The following is a 27,257-nucleotide window of genomic DNA, read 5'->3' as shown; positions in this document are numbered from 1 at the left end:
ATGCCAACTCAAGCATTAAAATCCAGGTCCACTTCTCTGGCTTATTGCCAGTCGATGCATAGTAACCCTTCCTTTTGGTGGCACAAAAAGAAGGATGACCCCTTTCACACTGGCACTCATCTTAATGTGAGCAGCAGGCAGACATTTTTTCATTAGTCTGCAAGTCAGAAAAAAAAGCAGCACTACAAGTCACTACTGCATACAAACATGTTATATTCACCATCCATGGTTGAACACAGAGTGATTACCGCACTGATGAAAGAAAGTGGCAATGGAGCAGACCCAAACCTTCTGCTGGTGCTATGAAGTGTTATGTGCATCTTTAAGCTTGATAGCGTTCCTGACTAAGTGGGGCAGATAAGGGGTGGAAACTGTCAATGAAGGGATGATGAAGCAGATTCTCAGAGCTGAAAATGCAGATGCCCAAAACATTTGGAGGTGGTCACTATGGAGGAAGGAGCGCACAGCCCATCAGCACAGAGAAGACCAAAGAGAACAAAGTGATTGTCTGGGCAGAGGAAAGATGCATCTCCTGCTCCAGAAAACAGGTACGACCCCAGACAGAGAACTGGTGAATTCTTATCACACTTATGTATGTTATCACAACATGGATGTAAATGAATGTAACCTACTCTCTCCTCAAGTCTCTGCAACATTTCTACTGACGCTTTTAGGAGGGTCATCTGGTTGCTGTGAGAGCAGGTCTGCAGAGCCTGCAGGAGAAAAGCTACCTGTCCATTGACCAGCTAGTCTGAAATTTACCACACATGCCCTGCCTCCACCAGAAGACATTTGTCCCAGCCGTCCTCACTGTCCCACAGTGGTGCCCAAAGCCCAGCTGAACCTGGCTAGGTGAGTGGGACTGAGCCCTGCAGGCAGAAGCACGGTGACAAAGGTTCCCACACCTCCAACCCACAAAAGGCAACAATAGGAAGCTTCAAATAGAAACAGACAGCTATCAAGAACTTCATGAAGGGGTGAGAGCTAGTCAAGGAGAAAGTATCAGTTAGTACTGAAATTCAGTGAAATGGCACTGTTTTCCCTCATTTTTCCAGTTCAGAAGGGGACAGACTAGAAGGGAAAGAACAAAGCAAGGCGCTGCAGATTGCTCCCAGAAATTTTATGATCTGCAAGAAGCAGCAGGCAACGGAAGTCTGAAGATCAGTATCTCCAAGTGACTACTAGCTTTATTTGAGATGCACACACAATAACTCAATACACAAGTTAACCAAGCCCTATACAAACACCTCAGGTAATTCAGAGAAGGCAGCTACAAATCAGCCGATACACGTGTGGCTCCTTCCATGGGCATGGACCTTGAGGGATGTTCTCCATTTATTCAGACAACTCAAGTCACTACACAATACCACTCAATTTTCTCTTCGCAGTGATAGATGCACCAAAACATGGTCCTGCATAAAGACAGCATCTCACCGTTCAGCTGAGGAAACATCTCATGGCACAGAAAAACATATTAAAGAAGAATTCAAACTGGCAGCTTCAGACAAGCAGTAAAATCAAAAGGTGAATGAAGGTTTCAGACAAGGAGTAAAATAGGAAGGTGCATAAAGGTTTTAATCGTTTGACTGAGGGCATACAGAAAAAGACGACATGCAAAATAATGAATTCCCTAAAATTTCAAGGGAAAGATTGAAGCATTTGCTAAGAATCAAATTAAGGAATATCAAGAGACAAATGGCAGGAGATCAGCAGTGCCCAAACAGATATTGTAACATTCTCCATGAAAGAATTTCACAGATTTTTCAGGAGGTATGCACACACCCCTCCTCTGCTTGTCACATGCCTCAAATTCGGCAGGGAGGATGCGCTCAGGCTGTGTCTTTTTCCTGTCCCGCAAAATTCCTCCGGGGGTGAGCTAACTCTTACAAGTCACCAGTTTGGTTTTGTTCTCCACAACCCCCAAAGAAACAAAAAAAAAAAGGCAGCAAGCCAAATTGAAGCATGAACAATATTGAGGGGGGAATCCTAAATTTGTATCAGTAGTTTCAGAAAGGCAACACAATTAAGCCTGAAGTTCTGACAGCCAGGAGAGGGTTTGTGTTTTTAAAGGGTGATCCTTCACCAGGAAAAAAAAGACAGAAGATGCTGTGTGAAGTTTCAGGAGATGAAATGCAAAACTTTTGAGGAAAATGAAATACCAAATTTAACAGATAATCTTCTCCCACTTTTGAAAAGACCACTCAGTCCCGAGCAAAATCCTAGATGGTGGTGAAAATTACTTTTGTTTCCTCTTTGAGGAGATACTCACCATAAGTCAGTTTTGCTGTTTTTCAAACATAAATTTGTAAATTTATATTTTAACATGTTAGTTTTTTTTTTATTATTTTAACTTTAACAATTGTATTTATAAATCTAATTTTACATTTGCTAAACACTTTTAAAAAGCAGAGCTACCAAACTGCTCTCCAAGGAGGATCAAGGAATGTCACACAAAGGCCAAAACAGATTTGATCCTCTCCTGGAAGTGTGAGCAGTTTAACACAAGACTCACTGTGGACCAATTCACATGTGTGTTTTAACCCGAGAGCACTTCTCTCATTTCAGCGAGCACTCATTCTGAGCTTAACAAAAGCACCTGCAAAGTAAATTGCAATTCCTCCTCCAACCCTCCGTTGTCTGGATTTGTTGTCCTGCCAGTCACCTCCTGCCCCTCTGCCTCTGGTTCTTACATTTCAGTTGAGTTGCACCAGTACCAGCCGCAGCAGTAACACTCTCTCCTTCTTCCAACAATTCCCTCCTGTTGTCTTCACTGCAGGGTGCCACGACCCATGGTTTTTGCAGGACGTGGTCTGGTACTAACAGGAGCCGTCACCCCTCTCGTTGACACAGGTCACATTGAGGACTCTCAAAAAGAGAGGGCTCCTGTACGTGAAGACAGAGGCAAGTTCCTGCAGCCGAGCGCTCTCTCCGTGCACACCCGGCACGCACTGACACACGCAGACCCACAGCAAACTTCAGTTAACTGCCAGGAAACAACACAGTGCTTCGGCCAGCTGCCTGTCACAGAGCCAGCACTGGGAAAACTTCACACACTGACATGAAGTGACAACACCACAACTCCTCAATACTGCTTGGATGACTTGGCAAATAATAATTCCATTTTGTTTTGGCGTTATCTGTGAGTGCTGTAACTCACTCACTTGCATTTCGCTCACCTGCACAAACTAACTCCCATTAAGTGCCTGCCAACGTTTCTTCTAATCTTTTAACAAAGGTTACAGATTACTGAATGACCTAGTTGACTAAAGGGCTTATTCTTGTTTTTAAAACAAACCATTACCTCAGCCAGGAATGACCTCGTAACTCAGAATTGTTTTCCCAGCTATCAGGGCACAATAAATTCTTCATTTCTGGAAAAATTTAAGTGCCATGCATTAAAGAACATACTCAGTTCATTAATGTGAATATAAATAAAACTAAATGAAAAGCAGTAATTCTCTGGGGCATCCTGTTAAATCTAAGACTTGGAAGAAGTCCCTGTCTTGGAGAGTTTACTGGACCAGATGGCCTAATATACGTAGGAGTATTACATACATGAAAACTCTCTACAATCCTCTCCAAAAGCCCTATAAATTTACACAGATTACATGCAAGATTATAAGAGGGATTAAAAAAAAATGAAGAAAGGAAAATGCCTTCTTGAAGATCTAATGCTGCATGAAACTCCCATGGACTTGCTAGCAGCTCAGTCACTGCAGACAGTACGTGCACACTGTGAGTTTGTATAATGGCACAGAGATGGCTTTCGTGCCATTCCTCCCCATTCCCTTTGTAATAATGTCTCGCATTCAGTTTGCCTTTTTTTGACAGTTACTCTCTGGGCACATATTTCCCTAGATGCACCATTACAACTCTAACTTCATTTCTTGCCTGATCTGTAAAAGCGGACTCAGGGCTCATCAACTTGCAAGAGTATTTTTCCCCCCTTCATACACATCACTTTACATTCACTGACCCCAGGCAATAAAATGGTAGACTAAAATTAATTCACTTAAAAGATTCTTCTGCAATCCTCAGCAGCTGATGTCCAACATGAACTCTCAGGTCACTATGGGCCTTTGCAGAGGGGGTGGTGGGCTGTTAATCAGAGAGTTGAGTAGCATACGCCCTTCTAAGACATCGCTGCCACAAATCCACCTGCAACTTCATTGCTTCCCTCTATCACTTCTGTCTGCCACCCAAACGCAGGCCTGCAGTCAGTGTGGTTTTATTTTAGCATTTCACACATCGTGAATGCCAGCTTTCAGTTCTGGAGGGAACCCTCCATGCACAGGACCCTTGATTATATCTGTCTTCTGCTAAGATGCTCAGAAAAACAAGACAAAGAAAAGGCTGTGGTTATGGCTAACAACTGACTCTGGCACTGGACCACCCTTTGGGTGGCCAGGGGAATGTTGTCTACTTTTTCTTGAGCACATGGAAATTGTACTGGACAAAAAAGAAAAGCTTCTACCAGATTAAATATTGGGTAGCTTTTTTTTCAACAGCAGGTGTCTGCAAGTATTATAGATGATCCCTATCCAAACATATGTCATCTTTAAAAGGTCATCTTTAAAAAAAGATGAAACATAGTAGATGGAGAAACACAGACAAACTCCTCATCAGGTATCTAAAGTGCAACTTTACTCCTCCTACCCTGAACTGCAATGGGTCTCTGTATTCACACGTATGTTAGGCTTAAAAATTTGAAGTTTTCATTTTAAAAACCAAACACATTTATAGACAGCTTCCTGGACCAGACGCAGGTGGTACAATTCTGTTGTCCCCATCTCCAGCTTTACGGCAACTTCCACTCTTTATCATAAACCTCCGCACCCTGAGAGCCTCTCTCCTCCTTTTTCATACGAAAACCTTCAACTCATTACTGCTTTTTATACATCAAATAAAACTCATCTGTAATCAAATTTTTCTTTTTTCCATCTGAACAAATCCCAGCAGCTGCAAGGAACATAATTTTCTGCCAATCAAAGGCAGGCAGGTCTCTGAAAAAACAGGACCATGCCCCTTAACACCTTGCACCACACGTTTCTAAACTTAGCCATGGGAAGACGGCAGCAGGCCACAACTGCCCCAAAGTTTGATTGCCCCAAGAGAGGGGCAGCAGTCTGAAGAGAAGGGATACACAAAAAGTCCACCTCCTTCCAGGTGGCAAAAGGATAAGATCACAGACATGTACCTTGTGATAACTGTGGTCAGAGTCTGCGTTGCTAGCCGGTGGACCCAAGAACCATCTGTCTCCTGGCTGCAAACTCCAGGGTGATGAGCACCAGGAGTACGACTCTGTTGCTGTTTCTCCAAGGAACTGTTGGGGTTAGGTGGGCTTCTTGGGAAGGTGACGGCACAGGCACGTTTTACACTACCACATGCCTGATGCAACAGACCATTGACCTTGGCAAGAAATCAGAGCCATCAAGTTTAGCAGTAGTCTCAGGGCAGCACAAAGGATAGGCAGTGCAGTTTCAAGCCTTGTGCTTCACAGCAAACCTCACTGTGTTTTAAATGTAACAGGTACTACAGAAAGAATAACGGCTCATGCCATTTCCTCCAGAGGGGTAATTCACTCCAGCAGGGTGAATTTTTCAATTCTTTTTCAATATTTTCAGTAATTTTCATTTTCATTAACTCAAGGAGAGAGCATTACTGTTTAGAGGGCGGTACATCTAACTACGTAGTCTGAAGAGTTAAGGTCAGACTCTAACATGCTGTAAATCAGCACAAGTCCTTTCAGCTTGCTAAAGCACAACAATTTACAGAAGCCAAGATTCTTTTACTTCAAGTCAATACACCAGATTATAAATTAGTCCATGGAACATATATCTTGTTCTTAATCAAGATGAAAGAATGAATCAGGAGTAAATTATACCCTCAAAACATTCCCAGGCTTCCCGTAAAGTTTAGTGATGAGAAGATATATCCACCAGTACTTCTAGCAACATAAATATTTCTCTTAAGCAGGCACAATTATTACAAATCTTTGTTCCATATGTCACCAACTTATATAAGGCATCGACAACCCAGAACAGGAAAGAGTATTTGAATTTGCCTATGCTACATGAAGCCATTATTGCAACCTATTCTGCAATTAGAGGTACTTCCTTTCCCCAAAGTCAGAGCTATTCTTCAGAATATCAGTGTTCCTCAGAATTATTAAATGTTCTCCTACTCCAGACGCCAAGCCTGAGAATGCTGCAAATTCAGCAATTAACAAAAAAGTCTCAGCATTTATCAAAACAAATTACTGTGGAAATTCAGAGGTCTTGCATGATTTGCTCCCGAGAAGACATCTGTCGTGAAGAAAGAGACGAGGACATTCCTGAGCCCAAATGATGAGGGAAGCACTGGGATTTCCATCCTTTTCTTCTCAGACCTGCAAACCAAAACTCACTCCAAGCAGAAGATAGAAGAGTAGCAACAACTCTGCTCAGCTGATGTCAAATATTCACATGTTATAGTTTAGACAGTGTGTTATTTCTGTGCCACATGCCTACACTGTCAATTCCTAGAAAAATATTTATTACTTTGGGCACCAATCTCAGTATGTCCCAGAGGTAACTGTAATGAAAGCATGTAGGTTAACGCATTAATTTTTACAGAAAACTGGGCAGCAAGCGACCTCAAGAGCTCAGCTAGTCTGTCCTTCTGTGTTCCTGACAAATGTCAGCCAAACCTGCTCCAAAAACCCACCCAGGAGAGACTACTCACAGCCTCTCTGCACAGCCAGTTCTACGTCCTCCAAAATCCTTACAGTTAGGAGCCTGGTGCTTGATGCCCAAACCAAACCTCCCTTATTACAACTTCCGTCCAGCATTTCTTGCCCTGTGTACTACAGCCACAAAGAACTGTTTATTTGCCTTTCTCTTTGCAACTATTTCTGCAGCTAGCTACCTTAGAGAGGCAAGGTTCTGGTTATTTTAACAAGTTAAAGAGGCTTATTTTGGGCACTTACTGACTGCAGGACAGAAAGGACAGCAAAAACCACATAAGGTGGCAAATCTTACCTAGTCTTTCAAGTGATTATTCTCAACCCTCCCCTCACAATAAAAAAAGAAAAAAAGATAGTGCTTGGCAAGTGAAAAAACAGCTCTTTTTTTAAGAGCACGGGCAATCACTGCTAGAATAAGTGAAAACAGTATGTTCTCTTATTACCCTTCTTATTAAGGAAGGGCATGGAAACATTTGTTCAGTCCAGCCACTTTCCCCAGGGTCACCCTGAAACACAGAAGGGCCCTTTGCCTTCTGGTGCATCACCAAACCAAACTGCTTTAGTCCAGGAGCTGGAAAGGCTTCCATAATTCCCAATTTGTTTGCCAGCATTCGTAGACATGTCTTAGCTTCCACCTTGGTTCTACCAGGACTCACAGTCATGAAACAGCAGCACTGGTTTATAAAGAGGCTGGTTACGAGCACTTGGGAAAGGATGACAGGTACAGAAGAGCTGAACATGGAAGAATCAGCTTGCTCAAATTAGTTTAATAAAAGTACACCCATGCACACAATGGCAAGGATGCCCAGTGCAGGAGGCATAGCTACTGCAGCATACTTAAAAGATGAAAGGAGGAAGGACAACTGCCTGTAGATGGACAGAGCAAAACCACCCAGAAATCTAGCAAAGCCAGGGAGTAAACCAAAGCTTCAAAGCTGTTATGCAAGACAACAATAACAGTCTTCCAAACAATGAATCACTGGGAATTAAAGGGCATATCAGCACCAAGAAAATTCAGGCCAAGTCAGACTAACTCTATGAAAACAAAGTTTTATTTTGGTCAAAACTAAGTAGGTTATTTCCCCCTCTCTTCTGCTCTTCCATAGCATGTGCCTGCCATGACAGAAGCCAAAATACAGGCTTAATCTTACAGTGCCTCTGCCCTTTCGGGGCTTTCTCACTCAATTCTGAAGTTGTCTTCATCCTGCAAGCAGGCTATTTTGTTCAGCAGGACTGCCTTAGTATTCACTGAAAAGATCCATCGATAATTAGAAGACAGTAGCTTTGTGAAAATGCCCACAGGCTAAGTAGTCATAGATTGGAGAAAGAGACTTTTTTTTTTTTAAAGCTCAACGTTTTAAATTATTATATAAACCACAATGTTATCAGACTGCTTATACAGACAGGATCATTCCAGCTGATGGAGGAGATGCTATTTTCATGAGTAAACTTAAAAGCAATGCTCTCTTTTCACTGGAAGTTTGTGGGACTTAAAACTTTTACATTCGTTACACAGCTTTGAGCTCCTTTTCCATTGTAGCAGCTTGCCAACACAGACACATTCAGCTTTTTTGTTTAGGACCATGACCACAGGCCAGCCTGAATACTGTGACTATTCACTAAAAGGAATGCCGGATGCAGTACATGGACCTTGCCAGCTTATTTCCCAATTGAGCAGAAACATGCAAAGACCTGTATGCAATATTGGTGTGCTCTCTCAGACAAAAACACAACCTAGTTTAAGTTTGTAAGTCTATTGTGCAATGCTTGCTAAATGTCACCAGGAAAGCTGTCACTAGAAGCTTTGGTCTTCCCAGTAGATTTCAAACAACAGCAAGCCAGGAATGGAAAAATCTCTGAAAGCTTTAAGAAGTCTGGCATTAAAACACCCTCCTCTCTCACTGCGGTGAGAAACCTTGGGCCTTTGCTTGTTTTACAGTCCAATGAGACCACATTGTGCATCCTCTTCCTCTGAAAATCCAGAAGAAATGAGAAACCTGTTAAGGTTTTCCAAATATTTACTGAGCTCCCTTATAGATCACTTGTACTTGCCAGGTCCTTTCTCTCTCCAGGACTCTCCAGTCTTAGCAACTAACCAGCCATACCTGCCTCTGCTTTAAATGAAGATGCCAGCATACACCCTGTCTGATAAAAATGCAGTTTCTTTCTGCACAATGTGGGTTGCATTGTACTTCATACTTCCAGAATTGTCTACACGAGAGCAAGCTGTATTTATAGGTATAGATACCCAAAAGAAATGTTTTTGTAACATCTGAGCTCTGTTATTTCCAGGGAGCACATTTGAATTCCTATTCCTTTGTATTTCAGATGTGCTGTTAGGAAGTAACAGCAACCAGTCAAGTGAAAACAAGACAAGCTACTGAATAACAGAACAGTCAAATCAGTTCAACGATATACCTGAACCATCGATCACACAAGCACCAACTTGGTTATAGCAGGTTTGTTTGAATGGTGGTAGCCTTACAAAGCCCCTGGGCTGCCCTAAAGACCTCTCACTCTCCTATCAGTAAGGCTGTAAACATTTTAAAGTCTAACAACAAACTCTGTCTTGCTTCTCCATCTCCCTGGTACCGTAAGCCCAGTACTGACAAATGAACTAAAAGAACTTCACCTTTCAGAAAAGCACCCTCCCCATCGTCCCATCTCCTGACTTCACCCAGAGCAGGTTTCCTAAACCCACTAAGCAGGTGAAGCTAGAGCACCTACAGCTGGAGGGACGACAAAGGCACCTACCTACACTGCATGCTCAGCTCCACCAAGGCTTTGCACTCCAAGGAGCAAATAACAACTGCACAAGCAAGCTATACCACAGTAGCAAAAGTAGCCATCTCCATTTGGTCAAGAGGCTTTTCTAGGTCATAACCATAGTCATCAGAAAACGTAGACACCCTACCAGCTGCGCCTATAGAAAGAAGAGGGGTCCACCCTCTCCACTTAACATCCATAAACAGTGGGATCAAGTGCACCCTCAACAAGCTGGCAGACAACACCACACTGAGTGGTGTGGCTGACATGTCTGAGGGACAGGATGACATCCAGGGGGACCTGGACAAGCTTGAGAAGTGGGCCCATGTGAACCTCATGAGGTTCAGCAAGGCCAAGGGCAAGCTCCTGCACCTGTGTCAGGGCAACCCCTGGAATCAATACACATTGGGGGATGAAGGCATTGAGAGAAGCCCTGAGGAGAAGGACTTGGGGGTACTGGTGGATGAAAAGCTGGACATGAGCCAGCAATGTGTGCTCGCAGCCCAGAAAGCCAACCCTATCCTGGGCTGCATCAAAAGAAGTGTGGCCAGCAGGTCGAGGGAGGGGATTCTGCCCCTCTGCTCTGGTCAGACCCCACCTGGAGTACTGCGTCCAGCTCTGGAGTCCTCAGTACAGGAAAGACATGGACCTGTGGGAGCAGGTCCAGAGGAGGGCCACAAAAATGTTCAGAGGGTTGGAACACCTCTCCTTTGAGAACAGGCTGAGAGAATTGGGGTTTTTCAGCCTGGAGAAGGGAAGACTCTGGGGAGACCTTATTGCGGCCTTTCAGTACTTACAGGGGGCTTACAAGAAAGATGGGGACAGGCTTTTTAGTAGGGCCTGTTGTGATAGGACAAGGGGTGACGGTTTTAAACTAAATGAGGGTAGATTCAAACTAGATATAAGGAAGAAATTATTTCCTATGAGGGTGGTGAAACACTGGAACAGGTTGCCCAGAGAGGTGGTAGATGCCTCATCCCTGGAAACATTCAAGATCAGGCTGGACAGTGCTCTCAGCAACCTGATCTAGTTGAAGATGTCCCTGCTCATTGCAGTGGAGGTTGGACTAGATGACCTTTAAAGGTCCCTTCCAACCCAAACTATGATTCTATTCTACGACATTCTAAGAGAAAGGTCAGTTCTGCATAGACTTTACTTTCTCCCTTTTGAAAGACAGGTAGATCAGACTTCCCACCTGTGAAATGAAGGTGGGCACAGAATTTCAAAGATGCACAATTTTAGCACAGAACAGGTTCCCAACATTAAGAGCTTTTTCTTCTTCAGACAGATGGAAGATGGCTACTGCCAAACTCACATTCAGATCCAGAAAGCATGAACACAGGCCAAAGACAGGACAGTGCCCTGGGACAAGGCACTGGTTCACTGATGGAAAACCAGAAATCTCCAAGAGGGCTACAACATCAGGAGAGAGCTCAGCAACTCATCTCCTGACAGTTCCCCAAACAAGACCCTCCAGAGGAAGAGGCATCTCACTCACAACATGGAGTTGCACAGGGAGCTTGGAGGGACACAGTTTTTGCCTTCTGTCCACGGAATTCATCTTTCCATTGCATGGTTCTAGCACGGAAAGCACTACAGGGAAGTCGCACCCAGCATGTGGCAGCCACAGACCACTGGGATGGCTGTGAATCTCCTTCCAGCGAGGAGGAATCACAAGCTCCCATTCTTAGGGGGCTAGCTGTGGTACTCAGTGATGCTGAAGACAGGGATCCTGGAAACAAATCATCTCCGAACCACAGAAAACTATCTGAGGACAAACAATTAAGCACTCCAGTCGCTCTTTTGTACAGGCTAGAGGATGAAGGTTGTGCATACAAACCAGATGCCAGCCGATGTAACACAGCTGTGGCTTTTTGCCAGGTCTTCCAGACTGCAGCCTTTATACAGCTAGAAAGGGTCAAGCCAGCTTGAAGTCTGACAGAAAAACACCCCTAAAGGGAGAATACAGGTCTTCCAGTGACACCCAAATCAAAATTTCAGGAAGATGTCACGGGGTTAAGAAGAAAATCAAATACCAGATACCACTACAGACAAACCTCTTGAAGACCACTTCAACATTGGTCTGTCCCCTGGATCTGTCTTAAGCTGGAGCCTCTTTTGACTTCTGCTGCCGATTGCCCATGCAATCAACTGAACCACAGACAAAAAAAAGTGGCAAAAGCAGAGAGGTGCCAGCTCTACAGCATCTGTAAGTGAAATGGGACAGCAGGGGCATAGAAACATATAATGGTTAAAATCAGGCGAGTGTCAAGGAAGACCCTGCCAAACCACAGAACCACCTACTGTAGGACATGCACACCAGTGTCATGAATGCTAAAGACATGGCACTTAACTCCCTGCAGCTGTTGGCTGTAACAGCTTCTCCAACTCACTCCTTTCAGGGTGATGTTTTACAAAGAGAAACTTTGTCAATTGTTTATCAGTACTCTCCAGCTGACTCATAGCTACTGGTCAAAACAAAGAGCTATAGCTTACAGTAATCAGAACAGAGTAACAGAACAGAACAAGGCAGTCTGACCCAGCCCTCAATTTCACGGAAAATCCACTAAAACAATTTGACATTTACTGCAAGCATCCTTGTAACTAAAAGTTCATCACGCTTAGGGACCCTACATAAATCCTGCAGGTTTCCAGCCCTCACATACATGGCCTCCTGCATCACTATCACTGGTTGCCCAGTATAGCACATATAACTCCACACACCACAGTGTCATACTTCAATAAATGGTTTCTGAAAACCCAGGTGGACAACACAGATGTCTCCTACAAAAATCAGTCTTGTTAATACTTCTGCAATTTTAGACATATTCAAGCAAAAATGCCTCCGCACTTATAAAAGGAAAGTAACAGCAGCACATATTCAGCTTTGAAAAAGGAGAATTTGAGTTACACTTAAATAAACAGGGCAGATCATAGCAGAATTTAGTGCATGGTAGGACTGCATAAGCCATGATGGCATTCTGGCAGAAAACTGTGATGTTGGCACAGTTGCCTGGAATCCCTCACAATACTCAAAGATCTGGAGACATTCTCAACACTACAGCATACAGAGCAGCTGTAATGTAGTCCTGCACCTATGGGGCATATCACCGGGGGCACACAACGTACACCACACATGCCTCCTGCGCACATAAAGCCTGAATAAGTTTGCTCAGTGCTCCAGGAGGGAGAAATCCAAGAACTCGCTCCAAAACACACATAAGCCTTTGAACGGACCAAGGAAGGAGAGACAGGTAGCATTTTACATAAAACCAGCCTCCTCCACTCAGTGACGTAACCAGTGAGCAGAAGGGTCGCAGCCACCAAGAGGTACACTTCCTGCCATCTTGCCTCTTAAAAACTGAACACAGAACACAAAAACATGATAAAAAAAATCTTGAAGAGACTGCAATAAAAACCGCTGCTAATCTTAGCTCCAATAGCACCCACCTACATCCACAGCACAGCTATAATTTTAAAAGAAATGCTGAGTACAATTAAAATGTAGGCCAAATTATTAATATATGTAACCCCAAGGTAAGTGCTCTTCCTCTTCTAACTTTAATCTCAGCATTATCTATGGCATCTCAATACTTCCTGTCACCACAAAACAAGTGAAGGAAAAAAAACCCCAAACCACTCTGGTTGCCATGGCAACCTCTACCTCTCATTCCTATAGGGCTTTATTTCTAAGCTGCATCGCAGACAGAAGCGTACAAAACTATAGGATTTGAGTGAAAAACAGAGCTGGAAAGAAGAGAGGGGGAAAAAAGCAAAAAGCAAAGAAACAGGGTCCTGTGCCATCTGGGTAACACATTCAGTATTTTCTTCAACATGGTTGCTACGAGGGTATTGACATGGTCAGGAAACTAAAGGCAAGTGATTCATATAGTGGTGAATCAGGGGAAAATAAAACACTCACAAGGCACTATTTCCAAAAAAGCTAGCAAACTGAAGGTGATAATCTCTGAGCTACTTTTTTTTTTTTCTCATCGCCATTGTTATTATTAATTTCAAGCATTTAAAAAAGATTCCTGTTAAGAAAGAGTGAGGATTTCAATTCCACCACTTAGGCTTGAGTCACTGATGAGACTCAGGTCTATACTTATCTTGAATTTAAGGAGCAGTCTCTTTCACATGAGTAAGATCATATATAATTCATAGAAGCTGAGCGTTTACATCTATCTGGAGAAGAGAAGCCTGCAGTGTCAAGTTATATACACCACTTATGAGTACAGCAGAATTTCCAAGGTGCAATAGCTCTGTTCGCGAAACAGTAAAACTCAAGATCTAACCCCGAGAAACTATAAATCATTCCTAAAGAGGGACCAAATGATCGCAAGGTTTTGTTTATTTTGGTTTGTTGTTATTTGGTGTGGTTTTTTTAATCAATCAGACTGGCAGGAGAAGTTCCTGTAACACTTGCTCTGAATTTATTATGTAACAAAATCAGCTATTAATTCATACACGTGAATTACCAATGCATGCTGAGAGGTTCTTAAGGCTTCCCATGAGACTGTATTTAGGAAAAAAGTTACACTGAGTGAAAGTACTGAATAAATGTAATATATCTCCATTATCTTTCCAGACTTGGGAAAAGGGAGGGGAGAAGGATTTATTTTTTACATAATCTATTTGCTTCTCCTGAAGAAAAAGTGATTGAATGAAAAACACAATAGCTTCAAGAAATCTCAAGGCACTTGCCAGATAGGAGCTATTCTAGAGCAAAGAGAAGATCATAGAATCGTTTAGGTTGGAAAAGACCTTTAAGATCATCAAGTCCAACCGTTAACCTAACCCTACTAAGTTCACCACTAAACCATGCCCCTAAGCACCTCATCCACACATCTTTTAAATACCTCCAGGGACGGTGACTCAACCACCTTCCTGCGAAGCCTGTTCCAGCGTCTAACAACCCTTCCAGTGAAGAATTTTTTCCTAATATCCAGTCTAAACCTCCCCTGGCGCAACCTGCGGCCATTTCCTCTTGACCTATCACTACTCACTTGGGAGAAGAGTCTGACACCCGCCTCTCTGCAACCCCCTTTCAGGTAGTTGTAGAGAGCGATGAGGTCTCCCCTCAGCCTCCTCTTCTCCAGACTGAACAACCCCAGCTCCCTCAGCCACTCCTCAGAAGACTTGTGCTCCAGACCCCTCACCAGCTTCATCGCCCTTCTCTGGACACGCTCCAGCACCTCTATGTCCTTCTTGGAGTGAGGGGCCCAAAACTGAACACAGGATTCCAGGTGCGGCCTCACCAGCGCCGAGTACAGGGGCACGATCACCTCCCTGCTCCTGCTGGCCACACTATTTCTGATACAGGCCAGGATGCCATTGGCCTTCTTGGCCACCTGGGCACACTGCTGGCTCATCTTCAGCCGGCTGTCAATCAACACCCTCAGGTCCTTTTCTGCGGGGCAGCTTTCCAGCCACTCGTCCCCAAGCCTGTAGCGTTGCATGGGGTTGTTGTGACCCAAGTGCAGGACCCGGCACTTGGCCTTGTTGAACCTCATACAATTGGTCTCATGTCGTGGTTTAAGCCCAGCTGGCAACTAAGCACCACACAGCCGCGTGCTCACTCCCCCGAGGTGGGATGGGGGAGAGAATTGAAAGAGTAGAAGTGAGAAAACTCGTGGGTTGAGATAAAGACAGTTTAATAGGTAAAGCAAAAGCTGCGCACACAAGCAAAGCAAAACAAGGAATTCATTCACCACTCCCCATCGGCAGGCAGGTGTTCAGCCATCTCCAGGAAAGCAGGGCTCCATCACGTGTAACGGTTACTTGGGAAGAGAAACGCTGTCCGTCTGAATGTCCCCCCTTCCTCCTTCTTCCCCCAGCTTTATATACTGACCATGACATCATATGGTATGGAATACCCCTTTGGTCAGTTGTGGTCAGCTGTCCCGGCTGTGTCCCCTCCCAACTCCTTGTGCACCCCCAGCCTACTCTCTGGTGGGGTGGTGTGAGGAGCAGAAAAGGCCTTGACTCTGTGTAAGCCCTGCTCAGCAGTAACTAAAACATCACTGCTTTATCAACACTGTTTCCAGCACAAATCCAAAACACAGCCCCATACTAGTTACTATGAAGAAAATTAACTCTACCCCAGCCAAAACCAGCACACCTCGGCCCATCGATCCAGCCTGTCCAGATCCCTCTGCAGAGCCTTCCGACCCTCCAGCAGATCAACACTCCCACCCAACTTGGTGTCGTCTGCAAACTTACTGAGGGAGCACTCGACCCCCTCATCCAGATCATCAATAAAGATATTAAACAAGATCGGCCCCAAAACTGAGCCCTGAAGAACACCGCCTGTGACCGGCCGCCAACCAGATTTAACTCCATTCACCGCAACTCTCTGGGCTCGGCCATCCAGCCAGTTTTTTACCCAGCAAAGAGTGTACCCGTTCAAGCCATGAGCAACCAGCTTCTCCAGGAGAATACTGTGGGAGACAGTGTCGAAGGCTTTACTGGAGTCCAGGTAGACAACATCCACAGCCTCTCCCTCACCCACTTGGCGGGTCACCTGGTCATAGAAGGAGATCAGGTTGGTCAAGCAGGACCTGCCCTTCATGAACCTGTGCTGGCTGGGCCTGATCGCCTGGTAAGAGGAACAGAATAAGAGAGGTCAACACCAGACACAACAATACTTAGCTGTTTTCAAGGGTATTTTTAACATTACGGTATTTTTACCTCCTACTTTGTCTTATTTCTGAAGAAGGATTCGACTGAGGAGGTCTGATAGTCCCAGGTGCTATTGGGAATACGGGGCACTGCTTAACTTCTCTTCCTCGCAAGAGAAACTACAGGCATGTAAGTCAATGGCACAGAAACCAGAACAGGAATCTTTTCCCTTGTTTGTGTTTTTAAGGTTATGTCTCTGCTTTCACACCTCCTCGTTTTGGATCACATGCTTGGTTTCTCACTCAGCATCTTCTATTTGCAGAGATAAGTCTCCCCAGCATCCAGACAGAGGGTTGGAGCATCAAACGTAATTGCAAGCACCATTTTCCTCAAGTTTCAACCCCTTCTAGGATAAAGCGGTTGTGATTACTTTTTGGAAGGGCTGCTATTACCACCAATGACAACTCTCCAGTACTGAGCGCAGACACACTGCTCACAGCTCCCATGCACACCTGCCAGGCACAACTGTCCCAGTTCAGTACTATGCCACTAGTATATCCAATGGCATCTGTGGACATCAACATTTGTGCATCAACTTGCAGAAGTGTCTTGAGAGTTTTAAATTCTCTAAATATTTGTGAATATCCAGAAGTCTGAAATCAGCCTTTCCAGTCCTCCGTATCAACACTGTTTTGAGAAGAGGTTTAACGTGAAAAAGCAGTTTTTCCTAGGTCACGCTACTCAGCCCACACCTTTCAAGTCCAAGTGTTTCTTTCTATAGCAGATACATTCCAGGACTGCTAGTCCTAATTGGTTTCCCATGCAAATTTATTTGTTTGATGACTTACGCTCACTCTGGCATCCTAACCAGATTCTGAGGAAAATCTTTCATCTCACAAAAGGCTTTTTTTATTCTGAAAGAGAGCACCCACAATCTCAAACAGGACTAGCCTTTTCACTTTATCTTCAGAACCATCCCTCATGCCCTCTTCATGCTTAGAGGAATCTTAGCAATTTCTGCCTTCTTCTGAAGCTCCCAACCACGCAATGAGTTCAGCACCAAGGAAGTATTTTTGTTTGAAACACTTAAAGAACTGGTTAGTGGAGTACTCCTACGCTTGCTGGTTAACAAGGTGTACCAGTCCTTATCTCTATGCGCTGTAGAGAAAGTACTGCAGAAAAAGGACAGTCTCATTTCCTGAATTACATCGTAACAAACCAGGACATTAAAATATGACACATTCTGCCGAGGAGAGAGAAATGCAATGAGGAACAGAGATTTTTTGCTACATATTCTTGCACTTAAACTGGAAGTCCTATTTCCTAGCCACCACCTGCCGAACAACACACTGCTCCTATTTTCACACCTGAAGTTCAAATCATTCAGTTTCTCCCAAGCACCTCTGCTTAGCAAAGTATTCAGTCTCTAGCAGTTTTCTGTATGTAAAACCTCCAGGGATGGATTAAATTATGGTCAAATACAGTAATTTTTATTCTCACTTTTAGTTGCTTTAGATCTTAAACAATGCTATTTTTAGCTATTTTAGATGTCACGCAAGTGGCATGACATCTGTATCATACAAGTGGTATTTAAAAAGAAGACAAGCAGGTGAGCAATATCAGCATATTACATTTATGATCCTAAACATACTCCCAAGTAAATCACTCATATTCAATTTTAAACCGGGAAAAAGCAACGAATATGTGTTCTTCATCTGTGCATATATATGTGTGAATATATATGTATGAGTATGTGTACACATACATGCACACACCCACATTCTTCCAGAGCCAAGAGAATAAAAATATTTAAATAAAAACAGGAAGTGAAATTAGGGGTTGACTGTACTGTGGTGAATAACAAACTTCCACAAGTGAGACAACAGTGGACAACAACACAGTTTAAAAGGAAGAATACTGTGGTGGCACATTTAGAAAAAAAAGAAGTACACTTCCACTGAGTTCCTTATCACATTGTGATATACAAATGTTAGTTTTTGCTCTCTGCTTGGGAGTGTTTCTTAACAGGCTTCTCTGAAAACTGAAAGGTGCTATTAAACAAAAAGGCTGGGGGGAAAAAAAAAAGAACAGGAGGTGATCAGCACATATTATTTTATCCTTTAGAAAGATCTGTATGCTATACATACATCCTGTTCTTTCCCCACTGGAGCTGAGACAAATTAAATACATGAATGTAACTTAGTCACCTGTTTTCAATAGGTGTTGCAAAGGCAGTTTTGCCAAAGGGATTTTCCTGAGCCAGCTCACGATGGACCTAATGAGCAACAAGTAGCCCAGAAGGAAGACAGTTTGAGCTGATGAAATTCAGTGTTAGAAGCAACTCTGGAAGAAACTAGGGACATAACCAAAAAGCAAAGGTCATCTGGGGAAGCCTGATTCAAAGACAATTAATGCTGCCACCTGAGAAAAGAGCTCCAAGAGAACCAAGTTTCTATGGGATAGTAAGCAGAAAAGCAACATTATGGATGAGTTCTAAAGAGCATGTAATCAAAGAGGAGAAAATAGACAAGCGACAGGGACGCTGCCCAGAGGGAAGCCACTGAATGGACTTGGAATTCAGAACGGGAGTGGGGGGGTGGGGTGGGGGTGGGGGGGGTGGAATCGACAGAAACATCTGTTACGAACTGCAAAGAGGAGAATGAAAACTAAAAACCTTGCACGTCTTCCTCCATGGCACTATAAGCAGGAGACCTCACCTCAAGATCAGCATCTGCACCTGGGTAATAAATGCCCACTGTACATAACACATCCCTTGCTACACACAATTGTCAACCCCATTAAGCAATCGCTTTGTGTTATTTCACATGGAAAACACCAGGATACTGTCTAACGTTATCAGGAAAACACTGAAATAAAAGTAACATCACTACTAAAAGAACGTCCGTTGACTAAAACTGAAGGAGGACAGAGTAATCACACATAGACATGTGCACTGCTGAGTAAGATGCACTACATCCCATTTTAATACAAACTTCTACATCTATAAAGAAGGAATGCACACCATCTCTAGAGGAAGGGGAGGTGTTACCAAAATGTACTAGTTCCCAAAAAGAAACCAAACCTGAACCAGGGGGAAACACACAGTTAATGCACGCAAGCATCACAGAAAATAGGAACAGGCAAGTGCTTCTGCACCCATCAAGTACTGAGGTCACTTCTGATTGAAACTCTACCCAAGTTTTAAAGAAAACACAGTTAAATGGCTCAGTATAGTGCTTAGAAAATGTTTTATGGTGAATAAAGAATTCCAGGTCCTTTGTTTATCAGAAAGAAATAGCGAGTCAGGCATTTATCTCCCACACAACTGCAAGAAAGAATAAAAGGCTTTTTAGACCCTTAGCACAGCACTGCAAGAACTATGGTCTGCAGGAAACTTACCAGAGGAAGACTGAAAAATTTTGTTGCAAGATGTAAAATAACCTGGGGCTATTAGCCTAGAAAATGGCTGAGGAACACCTGAACATATCAAGTCTAAGTAATATTAGACGAGACGTCATCTAGAAAGGAAACCTGCAGAGAGCAAGCCGCAGCCACTCCAGACCATGACGGATTGATGAGCACCTTCTTTATTGCTTTTGTCATTTATCACCGAGTCAGACTGAGGCAGTAACACAGATGAGATATGAAAGTGCTGTGCAAAGCCAGGTATTGGATTACTGGCTTTAGCACTTTCTGTGCTAAGTTATTTCCTACATAATTGGGTTTCTGGACTGAAATCTGGGATAACGCTATCAACACGAAATACAGCTTCCAGCTACAAAAGATGTGTGCATCCTCGCAAAGCTCCCTGTCCTTTCCTCTGCATCACTGACGGTGACAGTGGTATCTTCCTCCGAAGTACTGTCAGAGGAAGGTGGAGAAAAGAAAAGCGTAAATTCTCCAGTACAAAACGAATTATCCGTCAAATCCAGACCAGTCAGTAAGCTGCATCTTTCATTGTGTCCGTCAATCCTCCAAATACTTTTCCCAACATATGTTTCAGCTTGACTAGAACTGAGCTAAGTTTTTGTGTCAGGGTTTCTTTTTGGGAGTGTTTTTTGGTGGGTTTTTTTTCTTTTTTGACAGTGTCTGTGCTTGTTTGCAAGATGGATTCACATGGCTCAATCTGAGTTTTAAATGCAGCAAAGTCACATCTGCTCAACAACACGTCAACCACAAACTCACATTGCATCTCAACATCAAACATCTTATTGTTGCACGGAAAGGCCCTGCCACTGACAAGGAACCCACTAAAGAATAAAGCGAGTGAGTCTTGAAAATTCAAACTGATCTTGCGATAGAATCAAGATTTTACTGCAGTTTTACCTTCTTGCAGCTTTAATTTTAACTCAAAATGCACCAAAAGCAAGCCAAGCTCATCAGAATAAGGAAGAATTTGTTTTCCTTTTTAACTGCAAGCATTAAGACTTTCTGGGGAATCTCCTATATCACTCACTTCCTTCAAAACTGAGATGAACGGAACCAGCAGGGTCAAGGATGTTCAAGCTGCCTGTCTCAACAACAGAACTAAGCAGAAAGGATGAGAGTTCAAGGGGATTGCTCCTTGTCCTTTTATTCCCTGCTACTATTTCCATATCCCTACAGAGACAAACTCCCTGTTGGTCTAACTTGCAGCTTTAAACTAAAACACACCTTCCTTATCTGTCTTCAGTTACTTAGAACAGTCTTTAAATGGAGTAGATGCCATTCAAAACATGTCTGAATGTGCATCCCCAGACCGCTGCAGAGATGCTGTCTGAACATCTCCAGGTTCTCTTGCACTGACGAGGCACAACGTAGCTTGCCCAAGTCTGGGACATGCCTGTATGAATCACAGCAGCTTTATGGCTCTCTTTCTAAGTCAGAGGTTTACGGCATAAACATAACTCCAATTCACCATTTACATTTTATTCTGCAGGAAAAGCTGCAGTGTTGTCAGCCAACATCTAAACCAGATCAGGAGAAACAGGGATTTCTGCATCTTGGAGTAAGTTTGGAGGTTCTCCTTAGAATACAAAGCCTAAAAACAAACAAAAAAACCCCCAAAAGTACAAGAACAGAAAACAATGATGCTATTTCCCAAAGTATTATTTGACTTAGTGTCTTCATATCAAGCCAAGTACCCTACCTGCTCAAATGACATTTCCCTAGTAGAAACAGAGACAAAACATACCAAAAAGTCCCTGACAGTAGCTTCCAATAAATGCTCCAAAGAGATATATATGTATAGAGTAACCTAAAAATGTAACCTAAAAATGACTAAACAATTCTGTTAAATTTGTAACCTAAAAATGACTAAACAATTCTGTTAAATTTGCTAACCAACTTGCTTATTACTTAAATCCCTTACATTTTACCTTTGGCTAAAATAAACCAAACCAAGTTCACATTAGAAAAATTTATAGCACTGGAAATGTTAGTAGCCCCCACAGTGTACAGATTCACAATTCTTCCCACATTTTTTTTTACGTCTTTTATGCAAAAAGCACTGTGAAAAGAAATGTATTTATTGGTGGCTAAAATAAATCCCGAACTCCAAATTAAAATATCTGCTAGCTATATGTTCAGTGTATGAAACTGGTTCCTCTGTACATTACCAATGACAACTCAACTCTCTTTATTTCTTATACAGCTTTCATATATTTAATATTTTTCATTCTTAAGGTGTACACACACGCATAGAAACCCACTCACACTGCCTCTTCCTCGTCAAGCCTGAGGAAATTTAAAGCCTCTCAAAACTGAAATGACCAGGCTTCGGAAAGCAAGAGCAATATAAGAGAGTAATTGTTCATGTTACAATCCAAACATCACTTACTCTTTCACACACACTTATCAAAGGAAGTGACAGCTACAAAGAGTAAAGTGGCAAGAAAAATAAAGAGTCATTTATGAAGGGTTTACGGAAAACAAATTTGCGGGGGGGGGGGGGGGGGGAGAAAAACTAAACCACAGCTGCAAGCCTGGTTGACTGAGATTACAATAAATATGTGCACAAAAGCTTAATACAGTGGCATATTCAGACCTAACTGGGCACCTAATCCACACAGGAAGACTATTGCCTTCTCGGTAAAATTTCACTCATAAAAATACCTTGCCCATCTAGCAAGAGAGCTGCAATTCTCCCCAGGAGTACCTCCTGTCCTGTACAAAGTGCTGGCAACAGCAGTACTGGCCCTGAACTGGAGAGGGAAGCAGTATCTTTCTTTAAACAGAGGGATTAGATCCAGGACACTTTGTGCGTTGTACGGAGAACATCAGCGCATCTCTTCCATGCATTTTTCAGAGTCCACAAGAAGAAAAGGGAAGGACCGCTGATCTTGGCCTGCACTGCCAGAAATGTGTTAAGAATTCATTATACTTTGTGGTTTTGCTACACAGCCATGTAAGCCACATGGGCATGTGCCAGTCTGCTGAGCAGTTGTTAAGTTTACCGAAAAACTCCATGGACCTTATCATTCACATACAGAAGATGCCATTTTCCAAGCGTCAAAAGCATGATCACAATTAAAACTCAAATTCAGATCATTTAGGCCACACAACTACTCAAAATAATGACAGGCAGGAACTTATTTTTTTTCCCCTCCTTTCTTTAACTAACGGAGTCTTATCATCAGCATGCTCAGTTCCCTTCAAAGTTTGGAAACTTTCTCTTTTGATCAAGACCACCTTCAGAGAACGTCAACACAAACAGCATCAGGAGACTGAACACCTTGAACATGCAGATTTGGAACAGAAACCATTGCAAATTCACCTAGAAAAAGGCCACTCAATGGCTTCATTTCGAAGCCTGTAGGTGGTTTATCAAAAGGAGTCCAAACAAAGACAACATCAGCTCAGCTTCAATTACACCCCCAATCCTAGTCTCTCTGGGGAGAAGAAAAAGGACATAGCAATTAGCTACCAAGTTTTGCCAGCCTACCGCAAGTATTTCCTTCACTAAAAGCTGAGTGGGTTATTTTTTTATTTTTAATCAGCCTGGCACTCCTAGAGATCACTCTTTTATTACTTTCTAAAGAACAATGATCAAAGCCCATTAGTTAAAGCAAATGTGACAAGGAGGTTAATTATTAAGTGGAATTTACTTAAAATATCATTCAAGAAAGCATATCAGCATTTATTAAGTAACTTGGAAAGAATGAACTGCCAAGCTCTTCAACAAGGTACAAGGGTATACGCATGGCTGTCAAAAGCAGCCACTGTCAGCAAATGACCCATCAGGTATTTTTGAAATTTGTTGTTTAGCAGGAAGTTGTTGGAAAAGACAAACACGACACTGAGCATAGCTGGTTGAAAACAGACAAACAAACAAAAAATATCAGTTCTTCACCCAGAGGAGGCACTAACGTGCCAGGTGACATTACACGGTTTTCCCCCCACAGCCTGAGCAGGCAGTGTTACAGCTAATGAAAACTGTTTTTCTCTCTCTCATTACGCCTCACACACACGACTTGTTTGGGGAGGAGGTTTCAGATGTAGGTTTAAAAGAGATATCTAAACAGTGCAGCTTGGAAGTGCCCATTAGCACACGGTCATTAGACAGTGGTACTAACAATCCTTACCCAAAATTCAGCCTGAAAAGTTGAAGGGGAAAAATAACTCCAGATCACAAACTGTCAGCACAGTTTTCAAACTGGGAAAAGACCCTAAATTCAAGTTACAACTATGCACTAGCTTTATGTATGCAGTATGCGAACATAAAAAAAAAAAGTGAGATATCCTGGACAAAAGCCTTTCACATTTTCTTACCTGTTAATGTACCAAAGCCGCTCAGCTCTTCAAGTAACAAAACTGGCACCTGACTGCCCACTTTTGTGACTCCAACAATTTGCCTTTTTTTTAGGCAGTGATAAAAGACTGTAAAAGACTAGCTTTGTGCATTTGCACAACTTGAGAAATTTTCACTCGAGTTTAGGGCTTTTTTGCTGTTAGGGTAGGCAGTGACTTTCTGCTATGCAGACAGAACAACACGTCTCTCAGCAAAGTTTTAAGCAAATATCAAACCGTTCTCACAAGACTCTTTTTGCACCACACAGAAACATGACTTCGACCCAACTTAATGCCGCACCCTCCTCACCCACAACGACGACAAAAGGCAGGAGCTATTTCAAGCACTGCAGGGTACTTGCTGTACACCCATGGCCTTGTTGGACACCACCCGAACAATGAGGCTCTTGTACAACCCGACTCCTCCAGATGTGGTCTTGGAGATGCAACCCAAGCCAGCTGGGTCACACAGGCTCAAGAAGACCTCAAGGTGTTGGTTGGTGGTTTTTTTTCAAGAGGGACATGGAGAACCCCTCTTTTCCCTATGACACCACTTGGTTTCACTGCATCAGAACAAGCTGTAATATTGTCGCCTCCAGGAACCTCATCTGCCGTGCGAGCTGCCAAGGAGACCTCGGGATTCCTTCTCCCCTCCCTGGCATCAGCCCCGGTTTAAAAGGTTCAAACTCCAGGCAGGGTGCGGCTCCTCCACACCATCGGGCACTTCAGCAGATGAGGGCACCCCCGGGGATGGATCCACTGCTCGCAGCAGATCCATCCCCAGATGGGCAGGGGCAGTGCTGGGTCATGGCAAACATCCCTGTCACCACACAGCAGCGGGCAGGGCCGCACCTCTGACTTTTTATCATTATTGTTAGAAATTTTAGTATTATTACCAGAATTTTTATTGTTATTATTGTTAGAATTTATTATTGTTAGAATTTAATAGTAGTTTTCAGTATTGTTGTTGGTTTGAGACTTTTTTTAGAATTTATTATTAGAATGTTTAGTATTGTTGTCGTTAGAGTTTATTATTAGAATTTATTAGTATTACTAGAATTTTTATTATTACTATTGTTAATTTTTTTAGTAGAAAGTACTATTTTCACTGTTAGAAAATCTTCTTATTATTAGAGTTTTACTATTATTTGTTACTATTAAAATTTTTATTAGCAGTGTTTTCGGAAATCTCTTCCCTCCCCCCCTCCCGCCCAGGACGCGGCAGCCGTTCCCAGCAGGTCCCCCACCACCGCCACCCGCCCCGGCCAGCACGGCGGCGCGGCGCCCGGCCTGACCCCCCCTCCGCCCGGCCGGCCGCCCTCCTCCATCCCCTTACCCTCGCACTGGTAGCCGGCCAGCCCCCAGATGAAGTCGGTGCAGTAGTGGCAGAAGGTGGGCTTGGTGAGGGTCACCCTGCGGAAGCCGTGGCCCGGCGGGCTGCCCCCCCCCACCGCCGCCGCCGCCACCACCACCGCCGCCGCCGCGGCGCGGCCCCGCCCGCCCGGCACCGGGCTGGAGCCCGGGCTGGCGCCGCGCAGCGAGCGCGTCCCGTCCGCCATGCCCGCTCCTCGCGACGCAGCACCGGCCGCCGCTCGCCCTCGCTTCCGCCCGAGGCGGCGGCGGCGGCGCGGGGCGGGCAGGGGCGGCGCCCCGTCAGGGCCTCGCCGGCCGGCGCTGCACTGCCGCCTGCCGGCCGCGCCGCGGCCCCGCGCAGCCCGCCCTGAGGGGAGGCCGCAGCCGCCCCGCCGGCTGCCCTCAGGCCGAGCGGCCCATCCTCAGACGCGCCGCCGTTCTGCGCGTTTCTGGTGCGGTCTCGGCTTGTCCTGAGGTGTCCCCGCTCCTGCCGGGTGCGAATTACGCACAGGGCGCGTAGGTTCAGGTGAGCGCTGGAGAAAGAGGCGGAAGGGTGTTGAAGGACGAGCTCCTCTGCAGCGGTGCAGGTGGTAAACTGCGACGCTTGAAAAGGCCTCCAGTATTTTCCCATGACATTAAACTGGATAGTTTCGCTACCCCAGCCTTGTGCAATTTTGCCCCATGCCAAGAAGCTTTTTGATGATGCGCTGGGAGAAGAAGATGGTTTGCCGTAGATTTTGCCTTCTACTCTCAACATCCCTGCCTTTATGAGAAAAGATGAAGGGTTCTGCCTGGCAGACTCTCTCCGCTATAACACGTTTTTTTGTCCTTTATGTTCACTTCATCTTCTTAGTGCTAGTTTTGAAAACATCTACACGACGGGACGTTTCCAAGTTGCTAGTCTCCTCCTCTGTCTCTGAAATGCCTCTCTTTCTCTGACTGTTACTACATTAGGTGAAGTATCGTGGCTGTAGTGGGTTGGGACAAGAAAGTAGGCTATGCCTTTGGATTTTGTGTATATAGATTTATGCTGTCCGTATCTCCCCTTGTCTGATTGGGTCCTAGATCTCAGCTTCGTATTAAGTGAGAATCTCCACTGAGCTGTCTGAAACAACATCCAGGTACCTTCATTAAGCCATAACAGACAAGAAAAGAGTAGTTTAGATTTTCGTCCCTGATTTCGATTTATTTGTATTTTGGTGAAAGGTTTAATAAACCATCCCGTCGTCCTGTAGACCAACACTGAGGTCCTTCTAAAATTTCTTAGCTTATTCTAGTTTCTACTAATCTTACTTTACATCTCCCTTCCATGTTGTTATTATGGACGTGTTTATGATCAGAAGTAAGAAGGATTTGACTAGTTCAAAGAGAAACAGTAAAAATAACTTAGAGACTAAAGAAAGCTTGGTATGTCTTTTTATGGTTGGAGAGTGAGCAGTTAGATACAAAAGCTTTGAAATATTTCTAACTGCTCCTACAAACATGATTTGGAAAACATACCTAAGATACTATAGAGTTTTATGGAGTCCCAAATATACAAGAGATTGGGGAAGAGGGAAGCGGTGTGAAACCCTTTCCCTTGAAAACATGTGCCTGCTGAATACAATGAATGAGCCAAAGCCCATAACGACAGGTCCCATCTTCCACAAACTCAGCTTCACTTTGATCTTTGTGAAGACCACAGAGCAAGGCCTGTTGGAACACCTTTCTGGGCACATGGAGGAGAAGACGATGATTAGGGACAGCCAGTATGGATTTGCCAAGGGTCAGTGATGCCTGACCAACCTAATTGCCTTCCATGACAAAATGGGTAAGTCTGTGTAGGAGGGGAGACCAGTGGAACCTTGACTTCAGCAAGGTTTATGGCATGGTCTCCCACAATATTCTTGTATCCAAGCTGCAGTATTATGGTCTAGCATGGGTGGACAACTAGATGGGTAAAAAACGGGTTGGATAGTTGGGCTCAGCAGGTAGCAATTAATGGATCGTACTTGAACTCTGCTGGAGGCCAGTAATGGGAGTATTG

At 43.9% G+C, this 27,257-nt stretch overlaps 1 protein-coding gene across 1 annotated transcript in view; it reads right to left on the bottom strand.

Annotated features, from left to right (window-relative positions):
• DGKQ (diacylglycerol kinase theta) overlaps positions 1-27,257 on the bottom strand; it is a 114,549-nt gene that overhangs the window by 70,339 nt on the left and 16,953 nt on the right. The window contains exons 2-3 of the mRNA XM_059834040.1: positions 25,435-25,994; positions 25,215-25,321 (exon numbers count right to left, since the gene is read on the bottom strand). Coding sequence (XP_059690023.1) covers positions 25,215-25,321; positions 25,435-25,994 — 667 coding nt within the window. The remainder of the gene's footprint in view (positions 1-25,214; positions 25,322-25,434; positions 25,995-27,257) is intronic.

This window comes from Gavia stellata, chromosome Z (genome assembly GCF_030936135.1).
Source record: "Gavia stellata isolate bGavSte3 chromosome Z, bGavSte3.hap2, whole genome shotgun sequence".
Taxonomy (NCBI): Eukaryota; Metazoa; Chordata; class Aves; order Gaviiformes; family Gaviidae; genus Gavia; species Gavia stellata.
This window is presented reverse-complemented; position numbering and strand designations above follow the sequence as displayed.